The sequence below is a fragment of the Zonotrichia leucophrys genome, chromosome 4 (genome assembly GCF_028769735.1).
Source record: "Zonotrichia leucophrys gambelii isolate GWCS_2022_RI chromosome 4, RI_Zleu_2.0, whole genome shotgun sequence".
NCBI lineage: Eukaryota > Metazoa > Chordata > Aves > Passeriformes > Passerellidae > Zonotrichia > Zonotrichia leucophrys.
This window is the reverse complement of record NC_088173.1, coordinates 39,668,935-39,688,433: the sequence shown is the minus strand read 5'-3', so window position 1 is coordinate 39,688,433 and position 19,499 is coordinate 39,668,935. Positions and strand designations below refer to the sequence as shown.

At 40.9% G+C, this 19,499-nt stretch overlaps 1 protein-coding gene across 7 annotated transcripts in view; it reads left to right on the top strand.

The window, feature by feature from the left end:
- The window catches only part of NR3C2 (nuclear receptor subfamily 3 group C member 2), a 188,421-nt gene that overhangs the window by 133,831 nt on the left and 35,091 nt on the right, over nucleotides 1–19,499 (top strand). For all 7 annotated transcript variants that reach the window (XM_064711241.1, XM_064711245.1, XM_064711242.1 and 4 more), the window contains one exon: nucleotides 5,594–5,710. In XM_064711241.1, the coding sequence (XP_064567311.1) occupies nucleotides 5,594–5,710 (117 nt within the window). The remainder of the gene's footprint in view (nucleotides 1–5,593; nucleotides 5,711–19,499) is intronic.

Genomic DNA, 19,499 nt, shown 5'->3' with positions numbered 1-19,499 from the left:
GATGTGGAAAACCATTGTGGCAAGTCTTCACAGCAATTTTATTTGTATACTGGCCATAAAAAGGTAGAAATAGTTCATTTTTAGTAATTGAAGGAGCTTATATGGATACAGAGGCAAAACCTGGGGGGATTTCAGAGCTGGTTTAAAGGAGCACATCACATAGCTCAGTGAGCACAAATGAGAGGCTGGGATGTGCACATTTTGTGATTCCTTGGTGTAGGAGGCAAAGCCCTTTATTAGGGCTATGCCAGAAAGCAGAAAAACCTGGTGTTGTTCTGTTTGCTGACCAGATATTCCTGAGATGAGAGACTTCCTTTAGAAAATCCTGATTATTTTCTGCAGCATATTTGCTTTGTCTTTAGCAGGGAAGGTCTGTGGCTCAGGTTGGAAGGGATGCACAGGCTGAGCTTGTGCAGTCTGACAGGCTGGTGGGTAAAGGGAAAGGATGGTGTTAAGAAATAAATGTTATTTATTCCATAAGGCTGTTATATGTATTGCTGCTGGGGAGATAATCTTCCCAGTTGGGAAATATTCCAGAAACTAAGCACTTATTCCAGCCCAGAAGCTGCAAAAGGGATCCTAGCTCTTAGCATGCAGATCTGCAAGGCAAAGTTGGTGGTGGCTTCCAGCTCCTCTCTCCTCAAACCCTGGAAGAAGGCTTGGCTTTCTGGCTGCCTGCAGGGAGAAGACAACTCTGCCTGCAATTTTCTGAGTCAAAGTATTAATTCTCATTGTGGAGGAAGAAGGGAAATTGGGACATTTTATATGCATTTTGATGTGCCTCAGTAAGACACTATCTTAAAAGCTGAGCTTTTCAAACTGCTTCTGCTTCATTTGGTCCTCAGCTGCTGCTCCTGGTTTCTCACTTTGCTGTCTCTTTGTCAGGCTTCCTCAGTCTTGGGACCCAAGACACATTCCTGTATCAGACGTCAGACCCCGAGTGGATTTTGGACTTTTCTTTGCCTCTCTCAGTGAATGTGTGTGTGTGGGTCTAGGAGAGAATAAAGAGAGCTGCCTGCCCAGGTAAAAGCAGGAAAGAACATGTGGAAGGCAGCAGTGCCCCAGGAGAGGAGCTGGTCGTTAGTGACACACAAGTGAGCGTGAGTCAACAACCTAATGCCATTGCCAAAAGCCAGCTCTGGTCCAGGATTGCATTAGCAGGGCTGCTGTGTGTGCAAGATGCAGGAAATAACCATTTTATTGGCCTTAGTGATGGTGAAACTCAGCAAGAAAAATGTGCCCTGTTTTAGGAAAGAGGCTGGAGGAGAATAGGAGGCATTGACGACAGATTCAGGAAACATGACCTGCGAGGAGAGATTGAGAGAACTGGATTTGTTTAGCCCAGCAAAGAGATGGGGAACATAAATCTTTTGATAGGCAGGAGGTTGTTGTGAGAAGGTGGTGATCTATTGCTCTGAATGTTTATAGGGGGACTATGAGTATCTCTCCTGTTGCAAAATATTCCAGTTTGGGGGAAATGTAAAGGGAAAGAACACAACTTTGGGGTGCCTAATCACACAGGGCTTGTAGGTTGTAGGGAAGTTGCAGAATACCTTTCCTCAGGAGATTTTAATACAAATAGAAAGAAAATTAAAACCTGCCTGAACGGTTAAGCTAGTCTTATCATGCTTCCATGAGTGGGCTTGAATTAAGCAGTCTCTGGGTCCTCTTCCAGCACTACGCTTTTCTCCTTACAAAATTTAACATTTGATCATAGTAGTTGCTATTTTAATAAGAGAACAAAAATGTAGAATACTCATTAATGACTTGCAATTCCTGACTTAGACTTCAAAAAACTGGAGGGAATTTCTTTTTTTTTTTTTTTTAGGAGGAAGATAAAACATGTGGAATGTTTCAGAAATTTCTGTGATTTTCTAATTTTGCCCTAGACAGGAACAGAAATAATACTGACAAGAAATATCTACTTCTCGTTCCTTTTGCAGCCTTACCTGTTGGGAAGCATGGCAGCCCTTGGAGTGCAGCAGGGCTCTTGCACACATACATAAGTTCGTCTTAGCAAGTCAATTTTGGAGACTGGTGATTCAATCACTGTAGTGGAGTTTTGAAATGGGGAAAGGCACAACTTCTGCTGTAGCGTTATTTTGACAATAATTCCTAGGCCAAATAAGAACAGCTTTTTCTCCTCCCCTTCTTTACTGCTGAATTTTGCTTATTCAGGAAAACTCAGTAAGAGGGAAGACTGAATTTCATTAATACTTCTTTTGTTTTCTTTTGCAAGCCTGTAAAAGCAGGGAATTAAAGAATCTTTGGAGGTGAGAGGAAACATTCAAATCTTTTTGTGTGTACATTTGGTTGTGTCATTCTGTGGTATGTGATGGCACAATAACCTGGAAAATGCAAACTTCAATATTCCTCTATCTCTACTTCTAAGAGAAAAGATCTCACTTTCTTATTACTGTGTAACTGTGTGTTACCCATTCCTTATTTATTTAGAACAGGAAAATTTTCCTCGTGTCTTTGGTATCTTTGTATTTCAGATGGAACAGGAATTAACTACTTTAAGTGCTCTTAATGATAGCATAAGTAAAAATTACTTTCATCTTAATGCATTTAGCACATGGGAGATGAGAATTCAATATCTGCTCTGTCACTTTCCAGCCCACTTGTGGGTGATTGAACGGGATAAAAAGAACAGCTGGATTAAGCTAAACACAAACTGCACAAGGCAGATCAATAAATCTCTTGAAAGAGTTGGAGATCTCGCAGCACAAAAACATCAAGCCTCTCTTCAGGGTGGCTCCTCCACCCCATTGAGGTCCTGAAGAGCCGTGGAAGTCCTGAGAGCACTGCATCAGTTTCAGATATGTCAGATTTTGGTTTGATCCTGAAGTTGAGGGGCCTTAGTGATGCACAGATGGGACGTACTGATTTGTTATGGGTGTCTTTGCTTTGCTGACTTACTTCACAAAATTGGTTTCTTTGAAATGAACCATATTTGATTGCATGGAAGACTAAAGCCTTTTTTTTTTTCATCGTAGATGTTAAATAAAAAACTGTTCATTATTTTATAGCTGTACTCTGCATAGAAGATTTGTTGGAATGTTGATCTATTCTGTTTTTTTAAAGGGTTTTCAATCACTTTCATTAATGTAAACTTTATGATGGCTGTGGTTTTTAAGGAGTATCTAGAAATTTAAAAAATTGTGAAGATTTTGTTTGCTGTTTGCCTTGCTTACTAGAAAAGCTAGTTATAGCTTTTGTACCATACATTACTACTCAGAGGTGCATGATTCAGAAATTGGTGGACCTTTACTAAGTTATGTTTTCTGAAAGTATTTGATCTAGAGTAGATAGGTCACAGAGCAATAATTGCAGACAACTGAAAGAATTTGAAGGGTGATTTATGGAATATTCTGCTGTTGTGGGAATATTTCTTAGGAAGTCCCATTGTGACAGTGTTGGAATCAAACATTACGACAACATTTAAAAATGCAATCCAAGTAATTATCCTGGAGTGCATAAATGGGAACTTTTGTATTAAACCCATTAGATTTTTAAAGCAGTAGTGAAAAATGTTGACTTACTAGGTATACATTTTTTTAGCACAAACTGCCTTCAGGGTAGTTCTGCAGAGGGGTTCATTTTGCAGTGTTGGAGCTGACTTGTCTTATTAATAGCCTGCACCCGCCTGTGGAAGCCTAAAAATGGTATTGCAGTATCTGATGTACAAAGGACATTGTACGAGTACTGAGCAAGTGCACCTGCATTCCTGGCAGAAAATAACCATTTTTCCCTTCTCCTTCCAGAGAAAGGAGTACATGCCAGTATTTGTAAGGACATATAAACCATCTTTATGCTGTATATAATAATTTTAAATGCTTTTGTTTTCTCTCCTTTTGTGTTACTTTCATGCTGTCTGTGTGGTAGTTCTTTAGGAGATGTGCTCAAGTCAGTTCAGAGCAAAAATATAAAGAGGAATTAAGTTGACTCTTTTCTTTCGTGTCCGTTTTTGTATAGATCACATCACAAAATGAGCATTGTGTGATACCCAGGTTTTCATTTTGTGATTAGCTGAGAATGTTATCTTTTTCTTGTTTAGCAGGCCTACTTAAAGGCCAGCCGATAGATCCTGGTGCTGTCACTATATTGTACAACTTGATTTTATGCCTTATGTTACTTATTCTTCAATTATTTTGAAGTTTTCTTCTCTTTCATCTGTGTCACAGTGCTAGGTAAAGTCTCTTAATAAAACCTTTATTTGCCCATCTGCTTGTTCTTTAAACATCTAAAGCATTATCTAAATGGTGATACCTTTGTGATACTACTGTAGCACTTCACTCACTCAAATGAGATCATTTTTCTTTGTGTGAGATGCTCAGAAGAGATATGAGAAACATCCCAAGTTTCAGTTCACTGTCTAGATAACATTGTAAGGCTGAAAGGAAGACAGGTGCAGAGATAGGAAATGACTTAGCTGAACTTTTAAGGCAAATTCCTGAAAGATCCCAAAGCAGAAGCCAAGTCTCCTGTGTCCCATCAATATTCTCTTTATCTTTCCCAAGGAAGCATATGAGTATTGTGGAAAATGGCTTGGCAGACATATTTTATGCCTCTTGTCCTTCATCAGCTCTGTTCCCTTGTGGATCTGCATCCTCATTCCCTCTCCCTGCACGTCAGCCCCTGCCCATTCCAGTGCAGCTCTGCTCCTGACTTCTTCCAGGGCCTCCCCTCCTCTCCTACAGCTGCTGTTTGCTTTGGTCGTTGGCTGCAGCTTTATTTGCACATCTCTTGGGTTTCTGCACATTTTTTCAGATGTTCTGCCCCCCCCCCCCAATTCCTGTGTGCCACCTCTGGATCAAGGCAGCTAAAACAATTTCCTCTCACTTCTGCTGTCACGCTACACCAACCCTCGCAGCTTCCTTTATTCTTCCACATCAAATTCAAGCACCAGACTTGGAAAAGGGAGTGTGGTAGTGCCCGTGTGTGAGACATTGCATTGGTTTGTTCCCCCTGTTTTCCTCCCATGGAGCAAAATGCCTTTTGAGTCAAGTTCTGAAATGCCAGCCTGTTTCCCTGGTTCCCGGGTAGTTCCCTTCTGCATTAAATACCTGCTGTCTCTTCAGGAGCGCTTCTGTGGGGCTTTACAGAAATTAAATGATACAGTTGTGATTTAAGCCTGGTTGAAGAGAGAAGAGTATATGGGGAAAGTTAACCTCTGCTGTTCATTTCTGCTTTATATCCTGAACTTCTTGAGCATGAGAATGTACTCAAACTTAGAGCTGTTAGACTGCTCTGTGATACAGCACACTGAAGAAGATCTGAAAAATCTTAAACCAATTGTTTGCTTTTTCACTAGCAGAAATATTCCAGTCCTGTTTAGGAAAAAAAAATAAAAAGTAATGCAATCTCTCTTGAGGGTGACACCAAAACTCCTTCCCAAATTAAAAAGAAGAGATGCTCATAATAAACACCCATGACAACTCACCAAGATCATTTGGAAAGGGTAAAGAATGGAATTTGAAGTGTCTTCAGTAATAAGAATCTCAAAATGAGTGCAAAACAGCGGAGAAGAACAAATTGGAATTATGTAAATACAGGCTCTAATAATGCATTGTATTTTTGGTTCATTCAGGCCAGCACAATTACCTGTGTGCGGGAAGGAACGACTGTATAATTGATAAGATTCGGAGGAAGAACTGCCCAGCCTGTCGATTACAGAAATGTCTGCAAGCTGGAATGAATTTAGGAGGTAAGCAGAATATTAATAGTTCAGTCTCTTAATTTGATTAGGTGAAAACATTGGAAATGTGCAGCCTTTTTATAGTTCTGGCAGCTGCATAATCTCAAAAGTTTTAAGGTGGGATTATCCTGAAGAAGTGCTTAATAGCTGATAAACTCTATTGTCATTCTAAATTGGGGCTTGGACGTGCCTTTTTTATGGCACAGAAAAAAGAAAAGTGGGTGTTTTATGATGACAGTAATTTTAGTAGCATACCATAAGCTAAAAATGTTAAGGTTTCAACTATTGCATAGTTTTTTGGGGTTTTGTTGGGTTTTTTTTTTGATGAGCATTCTCCTGAATACTGGAAAACGTGTTACACCATCGTGAAAGCAAATTCACACATAGTGAAACCTCTCAACTTCTTTGGTGCTTATTCAGCATTTTTGTTGATTATTTTCTGTGACTGTAAGGATGTGCAATAATTTTGATGATGTTGCTGCATTGTTCGTATACCAGCAACAACAAGGAAAAACGTTTTCTTACTAATTGTCAAAAGCATACTGAAAACAGTGTGATAATAAAATTTATAAGAGATTTTTTCTGTTGTTTTAATCCTGCTTTGGTAATGGCTATGTGTTTATTTCTGTGCTTCAATGGATTTCCTGTCTCAAGCCATCATCTGAGCAAATGCTATTACAAATGCCTTTTTTCCACCATTCCTGTGTTTATGATGTTGTCTGTGAACAGGGATTGGGATACTGCTGCAGGTCCTTTCCCTGATGTACAGGGTTACCCTTCCCTTAGAGTGTTTTCACTGTACAGAAAATTACAACACGGTCACATTAATTCCTCCCTATCTCAAAATTCACTTTTTGTCCTCCTGGACCTATTCTCCTGGCAGCTGAGTTTAGTTCTACAGACTGAGCTGCTTTGTCTTTCATAGGTTGTGTGCAAAATCCTGGTTCCTGCCTGCTGCCTTTTCCTACCTCCCAGACTTCTTTTTTCTGTCTTGTCTCCTGGCAGAAATACTCAAACAAGCCACACCTTACTTTTTCAGAGAGAGTAGCCCTGTTAGGCTCTCTTTCAACCCCCTTCCCAATTTTGAGATACTACATTGCACCCTAGGCCCCTTATTTCTTTTTCCCAAGGGAAAACAGGGCCAGGTTGTGGCACGCTGGGGAGGTGACAGCTTTCCCTTGGTTTTGATCTGCACTGTTCAACCTGGCAAGGGAAACAAAATGCCTTTGTTTGATGAAGCAGGAGCTCCATGGCAGCAGCTAGCTCCTTCATCCCAGAGAACTAGTGCTGGAAATCATTGTGGAGCAGGGAGGTCAGCTCTCTGCAGTGCTGGGAATGTTGCTGCATCCTGCTGGCACCCCCTGGATGTGCAGTGCCAGTGGAGCTCCAGCAAACCCAGGGCTTGAGAACCTTTGGAAACAGCGGCAGGGGACATTTATCTGCAATGTCATGAGTTCATCCCTGTGATGTCCAGGTGGGTTTCAAAGGATGTGTTCCCATGATGTCCTCTGCAGAAAAGCAAGGCAGGAGGGAAACTGATTCATTTTTTAACCTTTTATTTTTTGTTTTTGTTTTTTTTTTTAATACTGACTGGGAATGCTATAAATGGGGAATGCATTGAAAAATCCTCTCTTGTTGGAGCTTGGTATGCTGCTGGAAATCATAGTTTGTGACCTGTGTTTGTTGCAGCTTTGAGTCCCTCACTACAAGAAAGACATTGAGGTGCTGGAGTGAGTCAAGAGAAGGTGATGAAGGGTCTGAAGCACAGGTCTGATGAGGAGTGGCTGAGGGAGCTTGTGGTGTTTGGCTCCTTAGAAAAGGAGGCTCAGGGGAGGCCTAATCACTCTCTACAACTGCCTGAAAGGAGAGTGTAGCAAGATGGTGACCAGTTGGTCTCTCCTCACATGAAACAAGCTGCAGGAGGAAAGAAAATGGCCTTAGGTGAGGTTTAGATTGGAATTTAGGAGAAATATCTTCACTGAAAAGTTGGTCAGACACTGAAGTGGGCTGGCCAGGGTGGAATTACCATCCCTGGAAGTGTTCAAAAAACATGCAGATGTGGCACTTGGGGACAAGGCTTAGTGGTGGACTTGGCAGTGCTGGGTTAGCAGTTGGACTCGAGGTCTTTCCCCAACTTTGTCTGTGACTCTTTGACCTCGAAGGGCAGGCTGGAGGGAGAGGGGAGGGCTGCCAGTGACAGGTAAAGCACCCTCAGCCCAGAGGCAGCATTGCTGTTTAGAGAGCCTCAAGGGCTCCCAAATCCTGCTGATGGACCTTCCAGCCTTTGAGCCAGCCCAGCTCTGGCAGGAAATGCTGGGAGCTTAAGGATTTTTCTCTGCTTAGGCCATCTGTCTCCAGTGGTGAGCTCTGCATTGGGCATCTACAGAGGAGCAACACAGCATCTCAATTTTGGAATCTTCTGTGTGCTGTTGCAGGGCATTTCTGATATGTTGGAGATCATCACAAAAAATTGAGGTGGAAATGGCAAAAATATATATTAATTCATATTTGAAAATTGTGCTTTCATATGAAATGCCAAGGTTTGGTACTAAACATTTTTTTCATATTTAGCTCAAAGAGAATGAGTAAGGTCATATTATGAAGACTCATTGTGGGTTGTAGTTTCATGCAGTCAGTCTGTTTTGCTAAGCATATACATGACTCCAGTAAAAATGGGCTTTTACTGTTTCGAGCTTGGACTTACAGGCAAAATGGGCAAGTATGTTGTTAGGTATTATGAACAGTAAGGAACTGGAGAAAAATTAATTTATAAATGCAACTCAGTTTAAAGTTCTCTTTGCAGCAGAGTACTCTCTGTAGCTGTGACACACTGCACTGTGCTGTGCTCTTGGTGGAGTAGTGCCAAGCTCAGCTCTCACCCTACAAAGAAAAGCAAATGTAAAAACAAATCCCAAATTGTATCAGAGGTGCTGATGTGCTTGGTTTGGGAGAAATAGAGTAAGATGATATGCAAAATGGTCATCAGCATAGCTCAGGGTTGGAAAGTCTGCACGTTGCTGAAACCATGGGCATTTATTTTCTACTTGTGCATAACTATGATGTTTTATCCCCTCATTTAAAGAAAAAAAAAAAAAAAAACAAACCACCAAACCTCCAGTGGATCCAGAAGAAATGTTGCATTAGGGAACAAGGTCGTGTCTCCCATGGGCTGGAAAGGAACTCGACTCTCCTTTGCCTCCTCCCCATGTACAGATGGGAGTGAAGGACCCCAGGCTGCCTCCACCCAGCTCCTCCCACCTACTGAAACAGGGGGGTTATGAAGCAAATTTTGTAATTTCACAGTTTGAGATTGTCTTCCTGCTCTTACTGAAGATACTAATCTCTATAATGGAAAACTGGAAATCAGAAATAGTGTTCTATGTTTCCTGCAGCACGTTTTTGCACAATCTCTGATTAATCTACTGCTTTTTTTTTCTTAGGGTTTTTTTTTCTCTTTTGGTAATATTCCTTCTCAGTATTTTTCAAATAGTAAAATAGAGTGCTTTTGTACTCTGTCAGTCTTTCTGTTTTGTTTTGATGGCATAACTTCTACTTTCCAGCATGCTAATTTTTTTTTCCTAAATTAAAAAAAAAAAAAATTAGCTGGTGGCAGCATGCCATGATGAGGCACCTTGTAAAAAATACATGTAATTCAGTGATACAAAATGCACCTTTCTGTGAATGCTCAGCCAAAATAATTTGGCAGTTTTATTGTTTACCTCCTCGTTTTGTTTGTTGAAAAATTGAAGCATTTTCTAAGCTCTTACATCCTTTAATAATCTTTAGAAAATTATTCATCAAGTCAGCAAATAATTTACCTAATTATGTTATTGTCTCGATTTTTGTTTTGATTTTATAAGAAGCATCTGCAACCTGTAATTTCTGCAAAGCTGAAGTTGCCAAGTATCACATTAAATCATCCTTCTCATTTCTAGAAGGTATGTGTGTGCTCTGCAGACAGCTATATCCCATTTGGCAAGTAGGACTCCAAAACTTTTTTGGGAATCATATTTTGTTTGTTGTTTTGTTATCTTTTTTTTTAACTCCAGTGACATATGCTAGGCTTAATTGTTGGAAGAGATTCAGAGTGAGCAACTGCACTATGAAGGTATGCTGGCCCATTTTTGGTTTATGCTCTTTTCAAGATTCTTTAATTAATTTTCAGTTAATTACGGACCAGAACGACTTCACGGATTTGGGAAGTTTCTTCCAGCATGTGCTGTGATTGGATTTGGCCAGGCTCTTGCTTTCGCACGAGACGTTTTCCTTTGGCTCCCGCCTCGTGCTGCTGTTCCTCAGTTGTGTCTGTCCCCGTGGTCCCACACCTTGGCATGGGGTCTTGTGCCACCACCAGGTGCATCCTGTAAGGCAGCAGCCCCTGGGATGTGTCCCACAGAGCCTCCTGGTGTCACTGCCATGTGCTGGACCCTGGAGAGTGGGAATGTTTCATGTGGTGTCACTTGGGGTGACCACCACCCTGCTTTCCTGGGCAGATTGATCCTCACACCTCGGATGGGACCTATTGGCCAGGCATCCCTCCCTGTTCTGCACGTTCAGAGAAGGTTCCTCTTCTGCCATGGGATGTGCCATATGTGCAGAGGGGACAATAATGTGTGGAAAGATCAGCACCATGCGGGCTGGAATCCTTCCCTGCCTCAGCTTCCCTGTGAAACACTGCCAAGACTTCCCAGCATTGGTATCCCACAGCAGTGAGGAGCAGCTTGCTGAGGGACCCTTTGGATCTGGAAGGGACATAAAATAGATTTCACCTTGCAAATTGCACAGTTCATCATTCTGTCTGCAGAGGCTGCCTGTGAAATCCGAGTCTTGGGTCCACATATATTTACATATGTAAGACACTTGGTGCACAAGATGCTGGGTGTGATTTGTAGGCTTCAGTGGCAGATACCCTTATTTTTTATACATTGAAATATTTCAATAATCTGAAAAATAGGTTAATTAAGATGACCAGTAATAAGATATAGTAGTTCAGCTTTCTGCTCAGCTTTCTATTTTCTGCTTAAGAACTCTTACTAGTAGGGTTTTAAATTGCACTGTTATTTTCAGTTACTGGAGCTTATATGGTTTATATTATCATTGTTCCAATCTTTTTGAGGAAAAAAAGAAAGAAAAAAAATCTGAAAACCTGGAAAAAACATAAATACAGCAAAAGTGTATCCTCTTATTTTTCTGTAAAATTTTCTACTAACTGTGATTTCATAAATTTTAAAGGAAAATAAACCCCTTTGTGTAAGGCACAAGCAATTTGAGGTATACATATGGTTAAATTTTATTTTTCATTTAAACTTTAACTGCAAAGTATTTTGAAATGCCATTAACTTTAATGCATTTTTATTTGCATTTATTATGTAGGATTTTCTTCTGAGGCAATCCAGTCAATAATTTTTTAGCTTGAGCATTCAGCTGGGTTTTTAGCAGTTGTTTCAACAGACCATTGAAAACACCAGCAGGCTGGAAAAGACCTTTAAGTAATAAACAATACTATTTAAGTAATAAGTAACAAACAAATAAATAATATTTAAGTAAGTAATAAATAAGTAATAGATAATTATAAGTAATAGATAATTTGCCTGTTGCTTATAAACCTGCCATTGAAGATGTTTTGGAGCCAATTTGTTCAGCAGTTAACTTTTCCTGCTTTTGTGTCCATCTAAGTCCACATGTAGTGCTCTTGCCCTGCTTGTGGTGTGACCCTCTAACTTTCCAACTTTCATAATCTTCATGAATGGAATGTTTAGATTGGATGTTAGGAAAAGTTTCTCCACTGAAAGGGCTGTCAAGCATTGGAAGAGGCTTCCCAGGGAAGATGTTTTCCTTCAGAAACCATGTAGATCTGCTGCTTAGGGACATGGTTTGGTGAACTTGGCAGTGTTGGGTTAATGGTTGGACTCAATGATTTTAAAGGTCTTTTCCCACCTAAATGATTCTGTGATTCTTGAATATTGTAGATAACTATGAGAACAGTCACATGCAGCAAATATTAAGAAATTATTTGTGAATGACAGTTAAAAATGCAGAATTTTGAAGAGGACTGGTAATGTCAGAGTAATCTCTCGGGCATCAGTTAAAAGCAATATTCAAGTGTGTCCTTGGCATTTTGCTAATGATTTTATTCTGTTTGAAAAGGCAGGTGGAGAAGATGCACAGTAGGGGTTCAAGAGCCCACACCTCACATCCAGCAGTCCCTGATCAAACTCCTAATCGTGTTCATGCTTTGTTTTTTCATGTTTTCCTGGTTCCAGCTGTCCCTTCTGCAAGAGCCCAGCTGCCAGCAACATTTGTCTTGCCTCCAGGAGCAGCCTTTCAGGCTTTTGGCATGGGGCTGCTGGGCTCCAGACTTCCCCTTCTGTCCTCTGGACTCTCCACTGTGCCACTCAAGGCACAGCACCCTTGGTTGCCAGCCCTGCAAAGGAGCTGTGGTATCCAGGCTGGGCTCCTGCCGGGAGTGTGTCCCAGCCTGCCTGCTGTCCTGCAGTGCTGCTGTGCACTCAGGCTCTGGGGGTGATTTTGGCTGTGCAGCACTCCCTGTGCAGGCTCAGAGCCTGCCCTTTCCCCAGAGCTTCACATTCTATATGCAGTGCCTTGCTTTGGTTCAAAACACAAAATGGGTGATCACAGTTTTCGAAGAGGAAGATTTTCAGCATTTCTCTAAAGTTGTTATGTGCAGCTCCTGGTGATGTTTTGTTTTTTCCTGAATCACCAAATTATCACTTCCACAATGATATTATTATTACAATTTCCTTCCACAGTGCTGTAAGTCCATATCCTTTTTACTCTTCCTCACAGTAAAAGCGTAGTCTTTGCGGTGAAAACCTGCCTGTGTCTCCTGTTCCTCTTTTTCCAGAGCTGCTGGTTGTCACCAGAACCCTTTAGAAACCTGCTCCTGTGGTTTGTGATGATGTGTTTCCATTACTCACTTCCCCATCATGAGAGAAGCTGTAGGAGCAGGAGGAACTTGTCCTTTTCACTGAGCATTGCTTCAGAGAATTTCCACCTGAATAACAGGGCATGAAGATTTAACTTGCCATGCTTGCAGCAACCTTGGCCAAAGTAGGGTGGGCTCACAATGCTGAATTGTGGGTTTTGTTATTGATCTTATTTCTTGCTTTTTTCTCCCCAGCAATTCCCAATTGCATGGCTTTCCATTTTTTGTATCAGCGTTTTGCTTAAGTAAGTGTGGGGTGTGGCAGACATACCTGGCTCAAAAAGCAGCTCTTGGAGTCCAATGGCAGTAGAAAGAACATTTCCCAGCAGGTTATGAAGGGAACATTGGGCACATTTAAGCCTTAGGAGTACACAGCAGCAGGAAGCTGGTGTTTAACAAAGAGGGAGGCAAAGTGAAGGCACTGGATGGAGTGTTTCTAAACCACCCAGTACACATCTTCATGAACACTGGGGCTGGTGATTTGTGTGCTTTTGTGGTTCTCTGCCATCAGCTTTCCCAGATCATACAAATGGGTGATGGCAGAGATTTGCCATTACCCTGGAGAATGGTTGGTATTACCTACAGAGTGTTTTCACTAATGTTCAGGGTGATTTATTGAAGCCGGAGATTAACAGGGCTATACTCTTTTTTCTTTTTTAATGACTAATCATGAACTAGATGGTGAAAAATATGGCCAAGATGGCTGCAGAAGATAAACAGCCTGGTCGTATTTCACAGGTAGCTTTGCTGTTCTGGGAAGTGGGGGAGATAATTTCTAGAAGATGAGGGACAGACCAGCAACATTCAATCTATTAGGAGTAAGGTCATTTGACAGAAATCTGAGTTGATAATAACTGGGGATATGAAAGTCATACAGATGAGGAGACAAAGGATCTCACAATTTTTGTTGCTTGGGGGGGGGGGGAAATCAAGTGGGAATGTGGTAATGACATACCCAGAAAGACCACAGAGGGAAGGGCAGCACTTACAAAGCTAAGTTCTAGCAAGAACAAAAATGACACATTCTTTAGCATGGAGTAGAAGTCTGAGCACTCAATATATAGAATGAGAGGTGCTATGGCAGTTTGGTTTTGAAGGACTCTGAAACACTTGTTGGGAGAGCCTTTGTCTCCAATGTAAATATGAAGCTATATACATGGTAAGTGTCTGTCAGGGTCTTATCATGTTGTGGTCAGGATGGAGGGCATATAAATCATGTAACAGACATGGAACATTGAGTATCAACCCAAATAAAAGCAAGAGGGAAGACTTGGATGAGGAGGGCCTTGCAGAAGGCTGGATGGGAATGGGTGTCTTGGGAAGAATGTTGTTGCTTGGCATAAGGCAGAACCCAGTGACCATGGCCAAGAGTACTCAGTCTGGTGCAGTCAAAATCTGTTCTCCAAAGTATCCTTAACTTTCTTTTTAATCAAATTATTACCAATGCTCACAGTTCAAGCTGCTGATGTTTCATTCCAACAGATGTCTTGGAGTTGCAGGTGATCTCATCTTTGCATTTGTTGTTGACATTTTACTGCTTGTCTTTATTTGATGTCAAATAGAATAATCAAAACCAATGATGCATTTAGTAGACAACTCTTAGCTCAAGAATTATTGAATTTGCCATACGCTTGAAGAATGAATAAATAATCAGTAAAAAATGAGTTTTGGGAGCATCTGAAAAGGACTGATTAAGATTGGCTTTCATCAACATTATAATTTACTTTTGTAAGCTTTTTTTAAGGCTTTGTTTATTGGATGATTTAAATATTTAGTAAATACATTTCTTTTGAAATTAATGAAGAAGTACAAGAGAGAGTTTTATATACCAAAAATGTTAGATGTGAGATTGTGTTATGTGATTTTGGGATTTAATATGCAATATATATGGGGGGAAACTTTCATACTTTAGCCATTTCTCATTAAAAAGCTTTATCAGAACCAGCTTGATTTGATTTTAACAGGAAACCACTAATTGGCATTTGGTGAAAGTTGTTCCCACACAGGGAGGAGTACCCCTATGAAACTGTTATTTTTCATTTAATTATCACTTTGAGAATTGCTGAGAAACAAGCAAATGTGTTAGACATTTTCCCTGACAACCTAAATATTCCTGTAAAATGCACTTTGGATCTTGGCTTTCTTTTGTCACTTCTATCCGCTGTCTCTTCATGAATGCTTAGCCTGAAACTCAACTTTAAAAAGGGATTAATTCCTCTGTCTCTTACCCAAACACTCCCCAGTGCTCATCCCTGTCCCACATGATAGACAGCTGGGTAACTTGAGCTTCACCCTTGGGTCAGACCTCAGTATACATAAGATTTGATCTGGGCTTTCACCTGAAGATTTCTGAGACAGCTGCTGCGTGCAAACGTTGGTGTGAGGTGCCACCTCCCTGCAGGTGTTTGCATTTCACTGCTCAATGACTGCAGGCCTAAGTGTAATCAGAAGAAAATATGGTTTTTTCATTAAAACATCTAAGATTTCTCTTGAAGTGGGCATGTAATTACTCAGAATAGTGTTCTTCCAGAGTGGTTTCTTGTTATACTGAAAGGACATCTGGAGAAGGGTCCTGTTGAGGATCCAGTGGTAATTGCAATGGTTACGTGCATAACAAAGTAGGGAGTAAATATGTAAATCTACAATTTGGATCAGAACTCAAAAGCATCCTCAGTTTCAGTGTTGGAAACCAATGTGATGGCATTTTTGGTACAGACTAGGATGTTGAGAAGTGCAAGTTGAGGCATGGGGAAATGGGACACCTGAGAGCAGCTGCTGGGGGATGGCAGGGAAGAAAGCAGAGAACAATTGGGTGATGATCATGAGTTAAAGTCAGTGAGGTGAAATTGTTGCAAAAATAGGCAAAGTCTTGTGTGATGCCAAGGAATCACTCTGTTTCTTGTCAGAGCTGGCAAGTGTGGGCCTGATGATTGTGTCTGGTTTCAGCACTTCTGGGCAGGGTGGTGGGGATGGGGCAGCCTTGCAAAATTGTCACGTATGTTGCTGTGGCTGTTGGTGGGATTGCAGTACCCGTAGTACCTTTGTGAAGGATGTGTCCCATGTCTTCTGGGGACCTGTCCAGTGTGGATGTCCTGCAGGTCCCTTTTTAACCTGTTCTGTTTTTTCACATCAGGTCTTCAAATTTAGAAAGGTTCCCTTCAGATATAAACTGAATCTTCCTGAAATTTGGTATAGTGTATCTGAATAAAGGTGTGTACAGGTTAGAGACTATCCAGGGAAGAGCAAGGATAATAACATGCTTAGGAAAAGAAAGAAGAAACAAAGAGTCAAAAAACTCATTTCATGTTAGTGGAGAAGGGAGAGGCTTTAAGAAGGTTATTACACTAGTCTTTCAATTCAAAAAGTGGTGTAAAAGAGGACAGGAATGATAAGTTGTTCTTTTTGGCCACTGGGGGAATGATAGGGAGAAATCAACTTTACTGCAGACAAAAATGATGCAACGTTGGAGATGTTGGGAGAGCACTGAGTGGTTAGATAGTGGTGGGATATTGTGGAATTCTCTTACTGGAGATTAATAACATACTGAGTTGGGCAAAGTTCAGTTGATCCTGCTCAAGGCAATTGGATAAACTGCTTCAGATATATTGTTTCTGTGCTTTACAGGCCTGTGCTCCAGCAGCATTGCACTGCATCATTTATTAGAATCTGTTCCAAACAAAGCAAAATGCAAACATTTCTGAGATTGTTCTATAAGTAACCAAAGTAATATTTACCTAGGTGCAGTCTGTTTTATGAGGAGTTTAAATCCAACTAGAATAACGAGCCAAAACACATCCAGGTGAACATAATGAAAATAGTCCACAATTACTATTAAAATGTGCAGCAGAAGCTCTTTCTTCTATCTGCGTTGTACTTCCCTTTCTGGTATCCAGATGTAAACCAAGAATAAGAATTGTATTTATGGATGGTCCTGGCTCTTTGCAGGGTCTGACTAAAGGCAAATAAAATGTGACATTTCCATAGATCAGACTTCATGCATGTTTACTCCTTGTCTTTAAGCTGTCCAATCCTGTCAGATTTAAGTGTTATTTATTAATTAGTAAACACTATGTCAGACTATGACATTGTTTCAGTTATGCCTTCTATTTCATTCCACTGAATTAAATCATTGGATTGGAGCTACTCGTCCAGTAAAAACTTCCTTCTTCCAGTGGAGGATAAGAAATTTGGAAATTTTCTTCGCTTTGGTAATTAGACTGCTGATTCCTCAGGCTCAACAGCAAGTTTTCTGTCACTTTCTCCTCTGGGTCACAGCTGTCAGAAACAGATTTTAAAATTTATTTTGCCATGTGAAGCCAGGACCTTTGTTTTCTTCCTTACCAGCTGCAGTCTTGCTTTCTTTGCATATTTAGACAGACTTTTGGGTCTCTTCAGCATATCCCAAACACTACTGCAGAAATCACCCTTGAAAGGCCTCTGCTCTGCAAGAGTCGAGTCCTTTTGGCAATGTGTCTTACATGATAAAGTAATTTTGTGCTCTTCTTTTAAGTCCCTGTACAAGTTGTCCCTGCTTCAGTAGTTGCTTTTTGTTTGCTTCCTCCCCTTGGTCTCTCCAGTTAAAGCAGTGACTCATCTGCTTGCCTGTGGGCCTCCAGATTTGTACCTGATTTTTCCTCTCACACATGGCACAACAGGAGTTGGACTCATGGATCCTTGTGGGCTCCTTTCAGCTCAGGATATTCTGTGATTCTAACACTTGGGGTCACATTTAGAGGTTCTTCGTCTTCTGGATCTATCTGAAAATCAGTGGTTTGCTTCCCAAAGTGAACAGTGGGTTTTATGGAAGCTTTAGGGTCCTATCTTGGTTGTTCCTTCTGTGTTTCTGGAAGAAAATAAGTGTGCTTGAGTGCACTTTGTAGGGAAATTGTATAATGCTGTAAGATCTCGTTTGCATTACTGCTTTTCACTTTATTCCATGCATTCCCAGGCATATGTGTCTGTATATATATGAAGTCTGTATTATTGTCTAGAAAATTCTCAGCAAAATCTCATTCCCATTGTGCTAGACAACTAAGTGAAAAAACGTCTGTACCAAGATAGCTCAAAATTTTCGTGTCAAGTTACAACAGATTTGGGGGAAGGGAAAACACTATTTGTGGTAGCAGTAAAATAGCTAATGAGAACAGATGTCAGCTCATTGAAGTAAGTGAGGCAAAGTCACCAGGCAAACATGATGAAAAGATTCAGAGGAGAGAAGAGTGGCATTTTGATGGAGCATTTATCTGTACAAAGGTGGAGGCGCTGAGCGAGGGCTTAGAGAAGAATCTGCCTTGAGTCAGAGCTGCCTGGAGGGGAGAACTGGCGCCTTTGGTAACTGTGGTGCAGCAAGGTGCTGGAGGTTGTTTTTGGAGAGCAGAGGGAGGTGGCAGTGGCAGGGTGTGCAGGAAATGCTGAAGCATTTGGCATGGGCTGGGAGGGGGAGCTCTGGCAGCTGTGGAGGCTGGGCTGGAGGGGGTGGTTGGAGTTCGGGTGTGCAGCTCGGGCACTGGAGCTCAGTGGAGGAGCCCAAGTGTCGGAAATGCAGGTGTGCACTGGCTAGGGTACAGAGGTACAGGTGGCCACAGTGAGTTTGTTTTGCAGCATATTGTCTACCCTGAGGCTGCCTAGACCGCTAGTGGTACAGCACACGCTTAGAAATAATCCCAAATTGTACCTTGTCTGAAATGCTTATAGTGATTTGCGCCTCCCCTGCCTTGTCTTTTATATTTTGTGTATTTACTCCAATTGCTGCTTTCTCTTCTCTATCTTTTTTAAACATCCACCACTTCTGTGTCTTCTGCTGTGTCCATTCTGATTTCCCCTCTCTCTCCACTGAGAGGCTTTACTAGAGGTAGCATATGTTTTTATAATGTGCTTTTGATATCCCCTGTGGGTTCAAACATGCATAGAATATAATAAAGATCTCTTGGGCCAGGATCAGCTTGGTCCTGGCTCTGGCAGAGCTTTACAGATGTATTAAGTAAAGATCTTAGTCATCTCAATTGTGACTTTAGGTATACAAACAGTAAATGATTTTCTGATGGACATCAGGGCAAGCTCTGAATATCATCTTTAAGGAAAAATAAATTTAGATTCTAGGGGATTGTCATTGCAAGTCTTGTGATTCACCCTACATAGAACTACAGCTTATGTTCTAAACTTCAGACTTAGCTTACTTTTTTGCTTTCAGAGTACTGGAAGCAAGCGTGAATCTGCACAGCATTTTACATTGTCCATCTTCTAAATTTGAACACTAGTACAATTCTACAAACAAGATACTACTGTCTTAGAAATCATAATATTTATGGGGGCTTATCTGTTAAAAACATTTCGTTCTTCGATGTTTCTGGATCCGCTTTTTTTAACAGTAATGTGATGAAAATTATTAATTTTGAGCCTATGAAAAATAGTGATCGGGTGTTGGAGTCCATAACTTAATTTGTGTATATTCCCTGGGCACAAAGGAAGTATATAATGTATAATCTACATGTATTATCTCCCTCTATACCCAACTTGTATAAGTTTACTATGATATTTTTGAAAAGATAGTGTGGTAGTTTACCTACCTTATGGCTACCTTAAACTCTCCAACTTTACTCTTAAAAATAAGGAATGCTATAATTTGTAGCTGATGTTCCTGTTAATTTGTATTCCAAAGCCGCTTTACAATAGGGCCACATCCAGATAAATGTCCTGTTATTGGACCTAGAGTAGCATTCCCTGTTGCAGATGACAAGAAACCTACTCAGCATTTCACAGATGGCACAAAAACTCCCATCCTGAGATGGCAGGACCCCTGTTTCATCTTCAAGAAAGGAGACTTCCAAGTGAGGGTTCAATAGTAAGGAACCA